This window comes from Amblyomma mixtum, chromosome 3 (assembly GCF_055824585.1).
Source record: "Amblyomma mixtum isolate Tamu chromosome 3, ASM5582458v1, whole genome shotgun sequence".
Lineage (NCBI taxonomy): Eukaryota > Metazoa > Arthropoda > Arachnida > Ixodida > Ixodidae > Amblyomma > Amblyomma mixtum.
The window spans coordinates 316,885,490-316,901,218 of NC_143014.1; the positions used below are offsets into that span (position 1 = coordinate 316,885,490).

General features: G+C 45.3%; 1 protein-coding gene across 1 annotated transcript in view; it reads right to left on the minus strand.

The window, feature by feature from the left end:
• Positions 1–7,202: 7,202 nt before the first annotated feature.
• The window catches only part of LOC149355712 (uncharacterized), a 36,960-nt gene continuing 28,433 nt past the window's right edge, over positions 7,203–15,729 (minus strand). The window contains exons 9-10 of the mRNA XM_089576168.1: positions 7,511–7,771; positions 7,203–7,382 (exon numbers count right to left, since the gene is read on the minus strand). Coding sequence (XP_089432294.1) covers positions 7,203–7,382; positions 7,511–7,771 — 441 coding nt within the window. The remainder of the gene's footprint in view (positions 7,383–7,510; positions 7,772–15,729) is intronic.

Sequence of the window (15,729 nt, forward strand, 5' to 3'; positions counted from 1 at the left end):
ATGCGGCAAAAGCCTTCATAAAAAGCGCACGAGGTCAAAGGCCAGGTAGCCAAGCAATGCCGAATGCAAAGGGACACACTGTCATAAAATCTGGCGCATTTTTGAAAAAAAAAATTTGCTGGGGTTTAACTATGGTTAAACCTTATACGTTGCGTAAGCATCCACAGCGTTCCATTCTGGATAATCACCGGTTGTAGACGATTCGGTTTCGATAGAGGCGCGGTGAACCCGTCTAGCAGCGTCTTGAGCGTGCCGCTTAGCAAGGCGCTGTTCGCGTTCTCCATCTGTCTCCGAAGCCCGTTGTCGTTTTCTGGCTTCGTGAAGCCGGCGTAGCCTCCCTTTCTGTTTATCAGGCGGCATAACGACGGAGCCGGCAAGCGAGCGAACGCATTTTATACACCCCCCGACGTTCTCCAGCCTCCTCTCCACACTCCGCGGCTGGCGAGAGCGCGGCGAGGGTAGCGCCTCCACTCGGCAGCGGCGCGGCTACAGCTGTAGTGCGCCGCGCCTCGCGCCGCCCTTGGAGGTCAAACGTGCCTCGGGCCGCCCCGACGCGAAGGCCTGAAACCTGTCGTAATATTGCTTACGCAAAAAAATCAGCGCCGCGCGGAAGCGATCACGCCAGCGCGTCCCTTTAGTACACGGGAGAAAGAAACCCCGGAGAGCGCCAAGCCTTGTGTGTGTTGTTGCCCTCTCCACCATCGCTCGCAGGCACGGCGCCATGAGAATTACTTCGCGCGCGTCGTCGATTTTACCAGAATGTCGGAGCACTTTCTACTCATTGCTGACGGAGATGGCGTAGCCTTGAGTATGCTAAGTGATTCTCGCTTCACTCGCGAGCCAATGGCGGCGCCACACAGACCTCGACGCGACTCGAAGCCAGTCTCCGTGCCTGACCAATGGGAACGCGTGCCCGGCGAAAGAAGGAAATAGCCCAGCTGATACTGTATGTGCGCGCCTGCCTTGGCGCGAAGAACGAACAGACGCAGAGCTCGCCTATATGTGAGGGGCGTTGACCGCTGTCCCGCAGCCCGAGCCGCCGTTTAAGCTTCCGAGAAGCGCGCCCGCTCGACTCCCGGGACCACACCACTCGCTCAGCCACGGACCAACGAGGCAGCGCGTCCAGTCTGCGGGACGGCATCGTCCTGGATCTCTGGTCGTCGGACTGTCGCAGTGCCCGGTGAACAAATTGTGTTTTGTTTGTTTGCCTCTCTCTTGTGTTAGTGCACTTTAGTCGCATTATTTCTTTTGTATTGTAATCGCTCTCGAGTGTAACTTTGCACGAGTTGCTTTGTATTGTAAATCACTTTCTGTTCGTACGAGTGATTGTGAACTCCTCTCTATCGTCTCATTGCTGTATAAGCTTTGTTTTGTTTGTGAACCTTTGGCTCCGACCCATTCTCTGGGTTACGGCTGGCGACAGCTGGGAACCAAACAACCAAAAATCTCTTGCCACTTGGTAGCTGCTCTCCGGCTGAGTTTGCCACGCTGAGTCGTGGGCATCTCTGTGACCGAGACCGCTGCCCCTAAAAGCTCTAAGGGTGTGTGGGAACGCACCTAAAAGTGCACGAAATGGTGAAACATACAAGCCAGAACCTCTGAGCATTCAAGATTGGTAGATATGGTGCTCAACTTGGAAAACCTTTTTCTCAAGATTTTCCCGGGCTTTTGTTCACATTGTGGAGCGGATTGCTTTGAGGCTGTTCTATTTGACCTAGTTGGTCCTGTTACAATCCTGGAAATAGCCTAAATGCAGTGACTGACAGTCTTAGCTGTAGAGCTTGGAGAATTGTGATATAATCTTAGTCTGCATGTCCATGCCAACTACAGGACAAAAAATTACGAAATATTCATGTCTGGGCAAAAAAAAACATTCCGAGACTGTCGTGACACCTACAAGACGTTAAGAATCTTTGAATAGGTTAAACCAGACGTATTTGACATTTAGTATAGTCTGCAGGCTTTTTATAATGTCTACAGTATGAAGAAACGTTCAAAAAACAGCAGTCAGCAACTCAGGCCGCAGTCCGCTGCTTCCTGTATTACTCTGTTGACCAGTTGCAGTTGTGCACAAAATTGGCTTTTTTATGTTTGGCTATCAAGCTGTTGCTGGAGGCAATAAAGTCTAATTTTGTCTCATGATTAACTTATTGTTTTGGTAAACAGAAAAGCTTGAATAACTGTTTGCTTGTTGTCCCGGAGGAATTCTGTTTGACGTTTTTTTCTGTAAGCAGAGGTCTTCTGCGAGCGGGTTGTACGGACTACAGAAAACAAATAGAGAGAAATACTTCCAAATATAATGCATGATCGTCAACCATGCTTTGAAGTTCATACCCCTCGCCTGCAGTTATTTAGCAAGGCAAGCCCTGAAATGCAACACTGGCATGGCAACAGAATGAAGTTTAAACCAATTAAGGAAAGCCGGAGCAGAAGTTCTAGTATGTTAAAGTCCCAGAAAACGTATTTCATGAGGAGCGACGACCGACCATTTGACTGCCGTAATGCTATAAAAAAGCCAGAGCAGTCTGCGGTCTTGTCAGGCACCGTGAAGCCTCTCTGGATTCCCAGACAAGGCTGAAGGAAGTTCTCGCAAATGATATACGTTCAACTTTATTACATTAGGCTATTTGCCCACGTTTTCAAGGCCTCCATGGTACAAATACGAGAAAACTAGCACAACACTGTAGCAGAGAATAAACATGGGATACGCATGGTTTTCATGCGAAAAGCATTAATTAAAAAAAATACATTGTGAAGCTTTCTAGCGATGTGCATTCAACAATTAAGCCAAAGTTACCACAAGCATGCTATGTACACATGCTACCAGAGGCCATACTTAAAGTAATGAACACAAATGCAAAAGCATTGCACTCGCTAAAAAAATGGCTGAGGCTTAGCTTGGTTAACCCTGGTCAGATGCGATGCATATTGATGGCTAGGCTTGGTAATACATGGCTTTCCTTGGTTGAATACTTGGTCATTTTAATACAATTACTAGAAGCCTTCGTCGGGGGGGGAAGACAACGGCATGGCTACATCGGAACGACGACTAACCCCGAGACGCGCGTTGGGTGGGCGCCTGGATTGCCACGGAAGCCGCGTCCGCCTGCCCGGTGGAGCGAGCGTTTCACCTACACCGAGTGTGAACGCGCGTTCGAAATGCGCGGGAATGCCGTTCGAGGACATTCCGGTGTCTGTGCGATGGCATCGTTCTCCCTCTCCCAGCGCGTGACGGCGATCTGTCGTGACGTCATGTGTCACGTGGTATGTCACGTGGTGTGACGTCACTGTACCACGTGGTGTGCACGGCGCGTAACCACGGCGAATGGCTGTAGTGTACCTCTAGTAATATGCTTCGCATAAAATTCGTAAAAATTTGCCCAAAGCCAACATCTCTGGACAACTTGCATACCTGAATTTGAAAGCGTAGAGCAAACGGCCAAAGAAAGGCGTTGCTCTGATGCTCTTTTCTGAAAATCCGTCACAGTTTTCAGACATTACAACAAAAGAAACAGAATGGTACATAGGGTGCACAGTGGTTTCTGTGATACCATGTATTACCCCAGGTGAGCAGACTGAAGACCACTGCTAAGCACAAGGAGTGTTGCAACCTGTTTGAAAAAGTGACACTTCATGTTATCATTACAGACCTGAAGAGTCCAGCCAGCAGGTGTTTGCGACCAAGAGATTGCCGTTGTTTTGCGTCATACGTCATGACGCATACATCGGCTACGTACTAAATTACAACTAGTTCATAGAACACCAACACAATGTAAGTTCTTCATCGGGATAAGTAAGCTGAGCACAAAGACATCAAATTGAACACAGCACAATTTTGCGCCTCAGTGCACAAGGACTATAGTATCTTCCGATGTCCTCGTGCCAGCAGCTCTTGCAGTTCTCAAGTCTCCAGCAGCCTTTGCATTGCAGTCGCTGAATCTTGACTGCCCATTGCTCACAACAGTGTCCATTACAAAAGCACGCATAGCTAAGCAAGCACGATGACTTCATCACTTGTCCAAAGTAAAACAATGCTATATAAAATTAGACAATTACAGATAAAATGGTCGCGGCAACAATGCCTTGTCCCATTCTGCTGAGCCCTCAAAGATTCTTGCGTGCTGCGCCAATCTGGCACTGGTTGACCTGCAAAATAAAGAAAGCGAAGGGCGGGTCCTTCAGAAAGGAAACAAATAAATCAAATCAAATAAAAAACAAGACCCACTCTACATGAATATTAGAGCACTCCAGTCAGCCGCATTGGAGAAATGCTAAAGCATTTGCGTTTGGATGTCAGCAGCTTTTTTTATTTGGAAATTACCGTTGTCACATGACATATTCACGTGACCCTCGGGTGACGTCGACAACTGCCCTTTTTGCAAATACACATCCCCAACACACTTTACTATCGAACAGACCACACCGCGTTCACTTCATGCCCCTCTAACACACTTGTACCACAGACACTTCATGTCGTATACGTTGCGTGCCCGCCTGGCACACGGAAGGAATGGGTTCGAACCGCAATCTTAATAATTTCTTTTTTGAATAGTTCTTTTTGTACGCACACGCTCTAGCCGGCATGCTGTTGTCTTTCGGGCTCAGTTCCGGGTTGAGCTGCTGAGCAACATTCCGTTCGAACCGGTTGGGAGTTTATTGAACCAGTTCAAACAGGTTCAAATGGGTTCAGGAATAAAAAAATATTCTGAAGCAAGAAAAATTCTGAAAAAAGAGTAATGGGCTTTACCAAACTTCTTATGGTGTTTACTTTCATGTGTGGCATTTGCATATAAATCGAAAGGTGCAAAATTTGCATGTTGCGAGATATTTTCACTTCTACTCTTTAATTTAGTCTCCATGGCAAAAAATAATTGAATTGAAAATTATTGTAAATCTATTTATATATATATATATATATATATATATATATGACAGAAGCCAACAGCGTAACAGAAGCCGGACGCGTAATTCGGAGGTCGTGGGTTCGGATCCCTCCGGCGGCACGTGGTTGTTTTTTCTTCTGCTTTTCTAATCAATAAGCTTTAAGCGATATCATATTCAGTAATATTCTAAATTGATCAACACCATAAAATAAATTAATGAATTAAAAAAAAATCCCCTGTGCCCCTTGGTTTCTGTGGCTGTTTGCTTCTGTCATATTTATAACGAGCCCCTCATTCCCCTTCCCTTGTTTGCTTAACTGCTTAGCGAGGGCCTCGGTTCTGGCAGCCTTGACGCCATAGGAAGCATAAGAGGGTTCTCACGCAGCTTTCACCCTCTCCGTTCGATGACGTTCTACGTCACGCCTGCGGTAACTCAGGACGTTCTACGTCCGCCGCTTATGAACGTGGGTGGCGCTGATGAACACTCTCAAAGTTAGGTTACTTGTAAACATAAATACCCCCGAAAGCAGAAGGTTTGACAGCCGTCGCCGTAGCTGAGAGGTAGAGCACCGAACGCGTAATTCGGAGGTCGTGGGTTCGGATCCCTCCGGCGGCACGTGGTTGTTTTTTCTTCGGCTTTTCTAATCAATTAGCTTCAAGCGATAACATATTCAGTAATATTCTAAATTGATCAACACCATAAAATAAATTAATGAATTAAAAAAAAATCCCCTGTGCCCTTTGGTTCTGTGGCTGTTGGCTTCTGTCATATTTATAACGAGCCCCTCATTCCCCTCCCCTATATATATATATATATATACATGCTTGAATGAATCTGATGAGGTACTCATACATAAAGCAAAACAGATGGATTTTGCCTGCATAAAACCTTCCAGCTTCAGCAGTTTCAGAGGCCTCGTCTCGCGACATATAAGTCTCCCCTGAAGCTAGTGTCAGTCAGAGTTTGTCCTAAGCGGAGTACCTTGGCGGGCGACGGCAGCACCACCGCATGCACCCTTTACGTTACCACACACTAATCACAAAGGAAGCTGTCTTGCATGCCGGCACCTTTATGTATACAGGCAGACACCTTTCCATCTTGCAAGCCGTCCCCACCCTCTAACACATGGTATGAGAATGTGCAAGACCACCTCAACCGCCCATCCCCCAACTAGCAAGAGCGAACACTGGCTCTCCCTAACAACGAAAAGCTTACCAAACATATTTATTTAAATAACCTGTTCTACATTGTCTTCGTAATTTGAGTTATATATCTCGGGCCCCTATAGCTCAGTATCTTCAAGAACATAGCTGATCATTGCTTCTCTCAAGTACGGCGTAAAATTAAGACTTTGGCCTATGATCACATACAGTATACCCTTGTTATGATGAAAAGGGTACGCTAAAAAAGGAAAAGCAGGGTTGGATAGGTTGGGAGCACTTTGCCCCTGCACAGACACAAATACGGAACATCTCAGTTGCGACGAAGCGCTCCGATACTCTTTCCGGACTTTTCTGGGGTGTTACCAAAGGGAGCTTGTGCGTCGACAGAATTTGTTGCTCCCATGATTAAGTCAGAGCAGCCGCAAGAAAATATGACGTGGATGAGCCCTACATTCGCAACAGGCGGAAGAAGAAAGTCTCAGAACATCAAACATGTGAGAGGAGGTTATTTCACATTCTGAAGCATGGTGTGCACCCCAAGCTCAAGACAAGGAGCTTGCCAAGTTTATCTAGAAAGAAGGAGTCGCGGCCACTCTGTTCCTACAGAGGTGGCACGAAGGGTACAATGGGCGAGAAGAAAATAAAGCTGCCCAGCCCGCACCACCTGAGCTCAACGGGCTACTGAGATGGCACACATGGAAGCTATCAAGCTGGCCTACGCACTAAACATATCACACGAAATTTGCATGCCAGCCTTAGATGGCTACAGCGGTTTATGGGCAGACAAGAGTTTTCAATGCGTGCCAGAGTCGTGCTTCTCTTATGTCTGCAGCTCTCCCAATATTACCGATGACACCCCTATAAGGGACATGACCATGGGTCATGCCACGAATTAATTCTGTTGTAGCATGCTGCGATGTATGCCCCTCACCACCTAACATGCACTGCACGAGGTGGGTACAGAGTCCCTTTCCACTGGCGATGACGGTCGGGGAAAATGCATTGTCCGGTAAAAGCGAGCAAAAGCTCCAGACTCATTGTAGAGCACTACACTATACGATGAGTATGCACACGCAAATGGTGAGATACAGTGTGAAACATCACCGTCACTAGAGCAGCCAATGAAGTTTTCCCTACACGCTGTTAAGGTACTTATTAAGATACCTGTTGGGCTGACTGGGCTGGCACCTCAGCCAGGCTGGCCACCGTGACGGGCGCGTCCTTGCTGCTCATCTTCAGCTGCAGCGGCGGGGCCTTGTCTGCTTGGGAGGGAGGCACCAGGAGGTCGCGCAGGGTCTCGTTGTACACCTCCACAAAGCTGGCCACCATGGTGTACTGCAAGGGAGGCAAGCCACGTCAATCATCACTCTGTGGAATCAAAAAGGGGTGCAGTCAATGTCAGGCTTGAAGAGCAGTAGCGCAAGAGCGTCCACGCTCCCTCCTCCCTTCCTGCGCAAACTGACCGTCCACTGGGGCTGCTTCTGGGATGCCTCGAAGACCTGGTGGTGGGCCCGCGGGATGATGCCGCTCAGCTCGTCATCCAGGTCCCCCTCCATGGTGTTGGTCTTGCCGGCGTCCGCCTGGCCGTAGGCAAAGATGCACACGTGATAGCCGTCCAGAGCAGTATGCACCAGCTGGGAGACTTGGGCGTACACCTCCGCCTGACTGGCCACGCCCGGGAACACTCGGTCAAAGCTGAATGTCAGGACGGTCTCCCGTTGCACCTGTACGGACGAGGCAGAAACACCCACACTTGCCCCCACTGTGCAGGGCTGACCAGCCATGGACGACAGATCACACCTCGATGCGGAAAACAAATCTGCAGTGACCAATGTGCAATGTACCGAATGCACAATGTTGAGCCCAGAGAGAATTTCGCTTGGCTGTAGAGGTGCCATTGCACTGGGCAGTCAAGGTTAGATTTTGTATGTAGAGCAAGGCTGGGCAGTTGGAAATATCGAGAGGTAAAACCATTAGCAAAGGGAAAACCTATTTAGGCATGCACGCAATATATATGACCGTACCAGAATTGTGTGCCTGGCGCCGCTAGGCACAAAAGTGCCTAAGTGCTTTCCAATCCCCACAAGGTAGCTGCCCCACAGCCTCGCACAAAAGGCTGAAATCTATCTTTCACGAGCGTGAGTTTTCCTGTAATGTAGTGTTCCACAATTTTTTGTTCACTTAAAGCGCTGCACAGACCTTCTGAGAAGGCGCCGTGGTTTGCATTCACCGTAAAAGAATTTCTTCATTGCTCTTTTACACAATAGGAAATAAAATTTACTAACATGGAACTTTGGGCTGGTTGGTGTCATGCAGAGAGCAGCACAGCTTAGCGGCCCACCCTTATAAAAATGGTCTATAGACTTTCTATAGACTTTTTATAGACTCTATAGCCATCCTATAGACTTTTCCTTTTGTCTATAGACAGTCTATAGAAAATCTATGGACTAAAGTCTATAGCTGCTTCAATTTCCTTTTGTCTATAGACTGTCTATAGACTCTCTATAGACTAAGGTCTATAGCCGCCTCAATTTCCTTTCGTCTATAGACTGTCTATAGACTCTCTATAGACTAAGGTCCATAGCCGCCTCAATTTCCTTTCGTCTATAGACTGTCTATAGAACCTCTATAGACTAAGGTCCATAGCTGCCTCAATTTCCTTTCGTCTATAGACTGTCTATAGACACTTTATAGACTAAAGTCTATAGCTGGCTCAAATTTCCTTTTGTCTATAGAATGTCTATAGACATTTTATAGACTAAAGTCTATAGTTGGCTCAATTAACTTTTGTCTATAGACGGTCTATAGACTCTCTATAGACTGAAGTCTATAACTACCACCATTTCCTTTCGTCTATAGACGGTCTATAGACTCGCTATAGCCTAAGGTCTATAGCCGCCTCAATTTCCTTTTGTCTATAGACTGTCTATAGACTAAAGTCTATAATTGCTTCAATTTCATTTCGTCTATAGACGGTCTATAGACTCGCTATAGACTAAGGTCTATAGCTGCCTCAATTTCCTTTTGTCTATAGACTGTCTATAGACTGAAGTCTATAACTGCTTCAGTTTCCTTTCGTCTATAGACGGTCTATAGACTAAGGTATATAGCTGCCACAATATCCTTTCATCTATAGACGGTCCATAGACTCTCTATAGACCAAAGTCTATAGCTGCCTCAATTTCTTTTCGTCTATAGACGGTCTATAGACTCTCTATAGACTACGGTCTATAGCTGCTTCAATTTCCTTTTGTCTATAGACTGTACACTATAGATTGTCTACTGCCTATAGACCAGTCTATAACAATCGTAATTTTATTTAACAATGTTCGATACACTGACTTTCGACTAAGTCCAGAACAATGTCAATTTCTTTTTGCACTGCATGTTGAGGGGACCTGCATCTAGTGACCGCAACTCTGTCGGGAGTCCCCCACCTCCTTCGCTATTACGGAAATTAAAAAGTATTGCGTAAGACCATTACAACACCCTCCTGTATATTGTTTTCAGGAGCATTGACAAGCTCCTTTTCGTTATACCGTGACGTATATTGTCAATAGAATTAGATATTTAATGATAACAAGTAAGCCGAGGAAAGGCAGCCGTTCTTTAAGTAAGGGCGCCCGCAAACTGTACTACATCGAACGAATACACTGTCCCTTAAAGAAATCGCTCTACACAATTCCATTCCATCTTTCTATCGTTACTGTCCAACGCGCTGAAATCAGAAACATTTCATCAACGGTTCTACATTTCTTTTTAAAACGTCCTGAAAATAAAGGGGGAAATACGGGTGTGAGAATTCAAGGAAGCGCCCATCCCTTAGAAACATCTTCGATTGATCTCAAAGAGCCTGGTCCTCTGTGCGATTAACATCTGCCATTTCTACCTTTGCAGTTTGTATTCACGTGAATAAGTGCTGCGACGCAACAATCGCAAAGCCAGTAATTTTTCGTTCCTACCCTCCTTGCACTTGTTGCTTCGGAGCCGATGACACGCTGATGTGGCGCATATCAGTTTTCTAAACACGAGCACACGCAAAAAAGACGTTATATACTATGCAACCTTATAATTATTATTTGAGAATTGTACCACATACTATTCGGTGGGAGATGCGGCGCGTATACCGACAAGAAGTTAGATTTCGGTTCTGTTTTCACGAAAACAATAAGATTTTTAGAGGTAAGCGAAGAACTTAAGCTTGGTCTTGGATATCAGATCAAGCTGCACACGGCAAGAGTGCGAGCGATAAAGATACGACCCTGAAATGGGTTTCTGTTTCACGTTTTACCCATTTTACCGCGAGACGGTGGAAAATCATTCGGGCTGCAAACAACCCTGTGCGTGGCTGCATCATGGCGTTGGCGTGTTTTTCGCGGATTATGTTTTCTTCAAAATCCAGCTTCATCGTCCGCTTACGGTAAGTCTACACGTTTATATTTTATTCATTTGGTCTCCTAAACCACTCTAAGCAGAGCTGTGTGTGCAGAACAGATTATGTGCGCAGTTACAAACGTCCTATCTTCGTTTCTAAGGCGGAAGCCATCGGGTTCTCGACTAATGCCGCTTATCTCTGTCCCGCTGTCTTTACTAACGCGCGGAAAGGCAGTCTCTGCGATGCCCTTGATGATAAGCCGCTCCTCGCGAGCTGTCTACTCGATTTTTCGTGTTTCAAGGTAGATGCGCGGCCAGAAATGTCGTTGAGCCTGTGAATGACGGCCGAAATGGAACTGTGTGTTAGTTAGCGCCTTGTGAGCTCAATTTACTTTGCACCTCCGAAAACGTACTTACATAGTCTCGTTCAGTGGTGGATTACATTTATTTTCTTATCTTTGTGTTATCGCCTGTCTGGACCATGGAGTGCTGTTCTTTTTTAGGTGTGCATTGCTTGCTACGTATGGACGCTCGCTCGGTGCGCGTCGTGGACGCCGACGTTTCAGCAAAGGTGTCTTGTAACGCTATAGACTGGAGCGCGAGATGTTTGTCAGAGTTGTATTCAAGGGGCGCTGGTGGAATGCTTGTAGTGTGATGGGTGAATAAAATTCGTTGCCGGCTCGAATGGCCGGCGTGCTCAAACACCGCGAAGAACCCACGAGCTCCATCCGATCTCCCCTTCGTTGCACACGTATGGATTCGTCCGTGTCTGTCATCAGAGCCGTTGGCCGCCGCCGCTGGCTTGCGGGCACTTCATTTTGAAAGCTGGGTAAAGGTCGGCTCGACAAGAGGTGGCTTACATTTCGTTCCGAGTGGTTCGTTCATGAATCCCGCTCACGCGTGCACAGATTTCTAATACCATTTGCGCGAGAGGCAAAGTATGTGTTTCTGATTTCAGACTGCTACGTTACGAAAGCGCCGATGTGACTCGCCGCTTATTTGCGCCTAAAATTAAATTAAGCTCTCGTGTTATTATGGATGCGCCTGTTGAAGGCGTTAATTGTTTCATTGAAATACTTTCTACTTTGAGCACGTTAAATGCTTTCGCAGATTTTTATAGCAGCGTTGGGTTAGGCTGCCTCCATGCAAGAAACACACCTCTTTACTGCGCTGTTGGAGCTGCACTTGAAGGAAAAACTAAGTGAATTTCAGACGGTATTTTATCGTGACAGTAATTTGCTGTCTCAACCTCGCGACTGCTTTTGAAACGGCGCAGCTGCCGCCTCTGTGTGCTATATTAGTTTTCTGAATAATGAGCGCGGCATGGAAGCGCTGCAACCCGCTTGTTTCTAAGAGCGCGCGCAGATGTACGAGTATGCTGTTCCGTCTTTGTGCTTCAAGTTATAGGCGCATATCTGTGGTGAACTGGTTGCTTCTGCCTGCAGGTTTTGTATAGCTTGTGCCCGTTTGAGTATCGGCTTACGTACACTCGTCCAAATCTTTAACTGGCTTAGGTGTTGCATCGCTAAATGCACCTTGTAAAAAGGGGCCTTTTGGCCACACTGCTTGCATATTCATGTTGTAATTTGACACGTGAGATGGCATTTCATAGTTTCTTTTTGTTAATATAATGTTTGAGTGGAGTACTTGCATGTTTAGATCAAAGTTATCAGAAATATTCATCGTCTGCCGCTACGAAGAGCCGAAACAAGCGGAATACGCAGCAATGGTTCTGGTGGCGCATTTGCTCTAATCTGGGTAAACGACTTGTCCGCCATGAAAGGAGTGGTACTTTACCCAGAGGATGAGGCCATATGGACCAGATCCATTGCTGCGTATGCCGCTTATTTCAGCTGTTCGTAGTGGCAGACGAATGTTTCTGATAACGTTGATCTAAACACGCAAGTACTGCACTCAAACATTATATGAACAAAAAGGAACCACGAAATGACATTTCACTCGTTAAATTACAGCATGAATATGCCAGCAGTTTAGCCGAAAGGCACCTTTTTTACAAGGTGCATTTAGCAATGCAACACCCGAGGCAGTTAAAAATTTGGCCGGGTGTACCAGGCTTAATACAGGCAGGGTATTCTGAAGCGCTTCTTCTATAGCGGTTATAAGAATAAATGCTGCAATATTCTCCTTTTTGGATCCCTCTGTAAGGTGCACTGAATCTGTATTTTATGGAGGTGGCATTCTTAACAGCTCCTTGCGAGTCAATGCAGATATGTGGCACAATTGTTCGAAGTCTTCTGTTACAAATAGTGTAAAAGGATTGTCATAAAGAGATCAGTATTGGCTGTAACAGTATTGCCATACAGAAATCAATATCAGTACTGGATTCAGAGTAGAGTGCTCCAGGGATTAGGGGTCTTTGTTACAATGTTTTATGACGACACTTATAATCTGTCGTGTATTTACTGAAATGATTGAGCCGGCGTGATAGCTCAGTGGCTATCATGTTCGTATGGCGACCTGAAAGATGCAGGTTCGATTCCGACCTAGGCGGTCGCATTTTAATAGAGGCAAAATGCTAAAGGCCTGTGTACTCTGCACAGGTGACCGAAATTATTCCCCATCCTTTCACTTCAGCGTCTCGTAGCCTGTGTCGCCTTGGGTCTTTGAACCCCATAAAACCAAACCAAAAGATCAAGATTGCCTTTCTATAACGGCATAGCCAGGATATGCCTTGCATTGTAAAGCACATGTGGAGAGATGGAATGGGAATTTTTTTTCAGTTCCTCTTATATTATTTTTTCCTTTGTGCTGTACAGGTGAACATGCCCGGATGATTTACTGCAGACAACAGGCCACAAGAATGCTTCTGAGGAAACTAGCCGGACTGTTACTTTCAACTTTTATGTTACTGTGGTGCGTTTTTATGGTGCATGTATTGCATATTCCCAGCCTGGATAGCTTGGAAATAAACTAAATTTGTAAGTATATTGATTGTTTCATGTGTGAACTCTGTCTGGTGACCTTTTTCAATGATTGTGGACACTCTATAGGCAGTCTATAGATAATGGTCTACAAATAGTTTAGTAGACAGAGGTCTATAGACCGTCTATAGACAAAGGTCTATAGCACTGCCAGGCCACAGACCTATGGGATGTCTATAGACAGTCTATAGACATCTGTCTACTGGACCAGTAGACTTTTGTCTGTAGACTGTCTATAGAAAGTAATCTACAGGAAGTCTATGGCCATAAGTCTATAGTCCGTCTATAGACAAGTGTCTATAGACGGTCTATAGACAGCTCTATAGGAAATGTATGACCATAAGTCTATAGATCGTCTATAGACTGTCTATAGACATGTGTCTATAGACTTCCTATAGACCTATAGACTTTCAGTAGACATTGTCTATAGACTGTCTATAGACAAAAGTCTACTAAAAGTGTATGGCCATAAATCTATAGACTGTCTATATACCAGTCGAAAGGATTTGTCTATAGACAGTCTATAGACTTCATAGACTAAAGTCTATAGACAGTCTATGGACTGTCTATAGAAATTTTTATAAGGGCAGCATCCAATCTCTCCAGCGCTAGGAAATATCCTCACATTGTTTGCCACACCGGAGCCCTTGTTTGAAATGAGTGTAATGAATTTTAATGAACATCTACTGTGCTTTTTTGTTGAAGCATATTTCCTTTTTTTTGCAATTATGACAGCATGTTATGCAAACTAGAAAAGCAGTTATTGGACGCGCAGTCATTGGCTAATCACGGGTCCAAACGAAAAACTTTCAAATTCAAGCAGCAGCAGATCAGCAAACAAATTATGCAGCCGAAATAGACCACGTCATGTCATGCACGTGAACAGAATGACCGAACAAAAATATCACTGTAGCACATTCTCTTCTTGAAATCGGGTAATTACAAAATTTACAAAATACAAAGCTCCGGGATCTGTGTCGGCCTGCGCAAACGTAACCGTAAATTACATCTTGTTAAATAACAACTTGAAAAAGACATTAGTTCATTGCTTGTTGCAATATATTCTAAGATAAACCCACCTATCAGCTAAGTATTGCAGGCACTCCTCAAAAATATATCTTTGGTGCTGCCTTAAAATTAAGGGCTGACTTCATGTGTACTGGCAGTGAATTCCAGGGTAGTTCCCCATTAAATACTTCAAGCGTTATACGAGGGGGTACCCAAAAGAAACCGGACTTATTTTTGTTTGAACTTATTTGTTCACATTTTAAGCACAGACCTTCAATCTACTTCAAAGTATTCCCCACTCGCAATGATACGCTTGTCGAATCTTTCATTACATTTTTCAAAATATTGTTTAAATTCATCTTTTGTGATGCTTGACAGTGTCTCCGTCGTTTTTTTCTTCACCTCAGTAACATCAGCGAAACGCTTTCCATTAACCTATTTTCTCATTCTAGGAAACAATGAAAGTAGAACGGGGCAAGGTCGGGATAGTATGAGGGGTGAGGAATAGGGGTCATGCCATTTTTGGTCCAAAATTGTCGTAGAGACAGAACTGTGTGAGCAGGGGCATTGCCATGATGGAAAACCCAGTCACTCGACCGCCACAAATCTGGCCACTTCCACCGCACACTGTTGCCCAATCTTTTCAAAACATCCAAGTAGAAAGCCTGCCTAACTGTCTGACCCTGCGAAACAAATTCTCGATGGGCGACTTCTCTCACGTCGTCGAAAAAACAAATCAGCATTGTTTTGAGGTTTGGTTTCACCTGACGAGCTTTCTTGAGGCGAGGTGAATTTGAAGTTTTCCATTGGCATGATTGTTGCTTTGATTCAGGATTCGATTCAGGAACACTTGAGTTGTCCCCATAGCATCGTCCTTGTACGTCTTTCTTAATATTTCAAGAGTTTCCATTCAACTTTTTCCGGGCAAAAATCAAAATATCACCGGCGCACGCTGTTCACGAAAATCAGCCATTGCAAAAACGACGTTCACACAAAACAGTCGTCACTCTAAAACTCTGCATAAACTAGTCTTACCTCCTTTAACGATGGCACTCGGCTTACTGACTCTGGAATGTTCGTTCTATGCGCTCCTAGTGGCAAAACGCGGTACCACAGAAGCTTTGCCGACCAAAAAATTTAGTCCGGTTTCTTTTGGGTACCCCCTCGTACTGTGTATATCATGAGACGCAGGCAGATTAAACTTGTGGTTGGCTGTACCTCCCGTATTTTGGGGTGGAATTGTAAACAAACTGATTAGAAACGGGTGATTGGGCTCTGTGTGAACAATTTCAGCAGTTTTTAATTGATACAACGCATATTGGTAGCACGCGAAATGAGGCGTTCAACGCTTGGCTTTA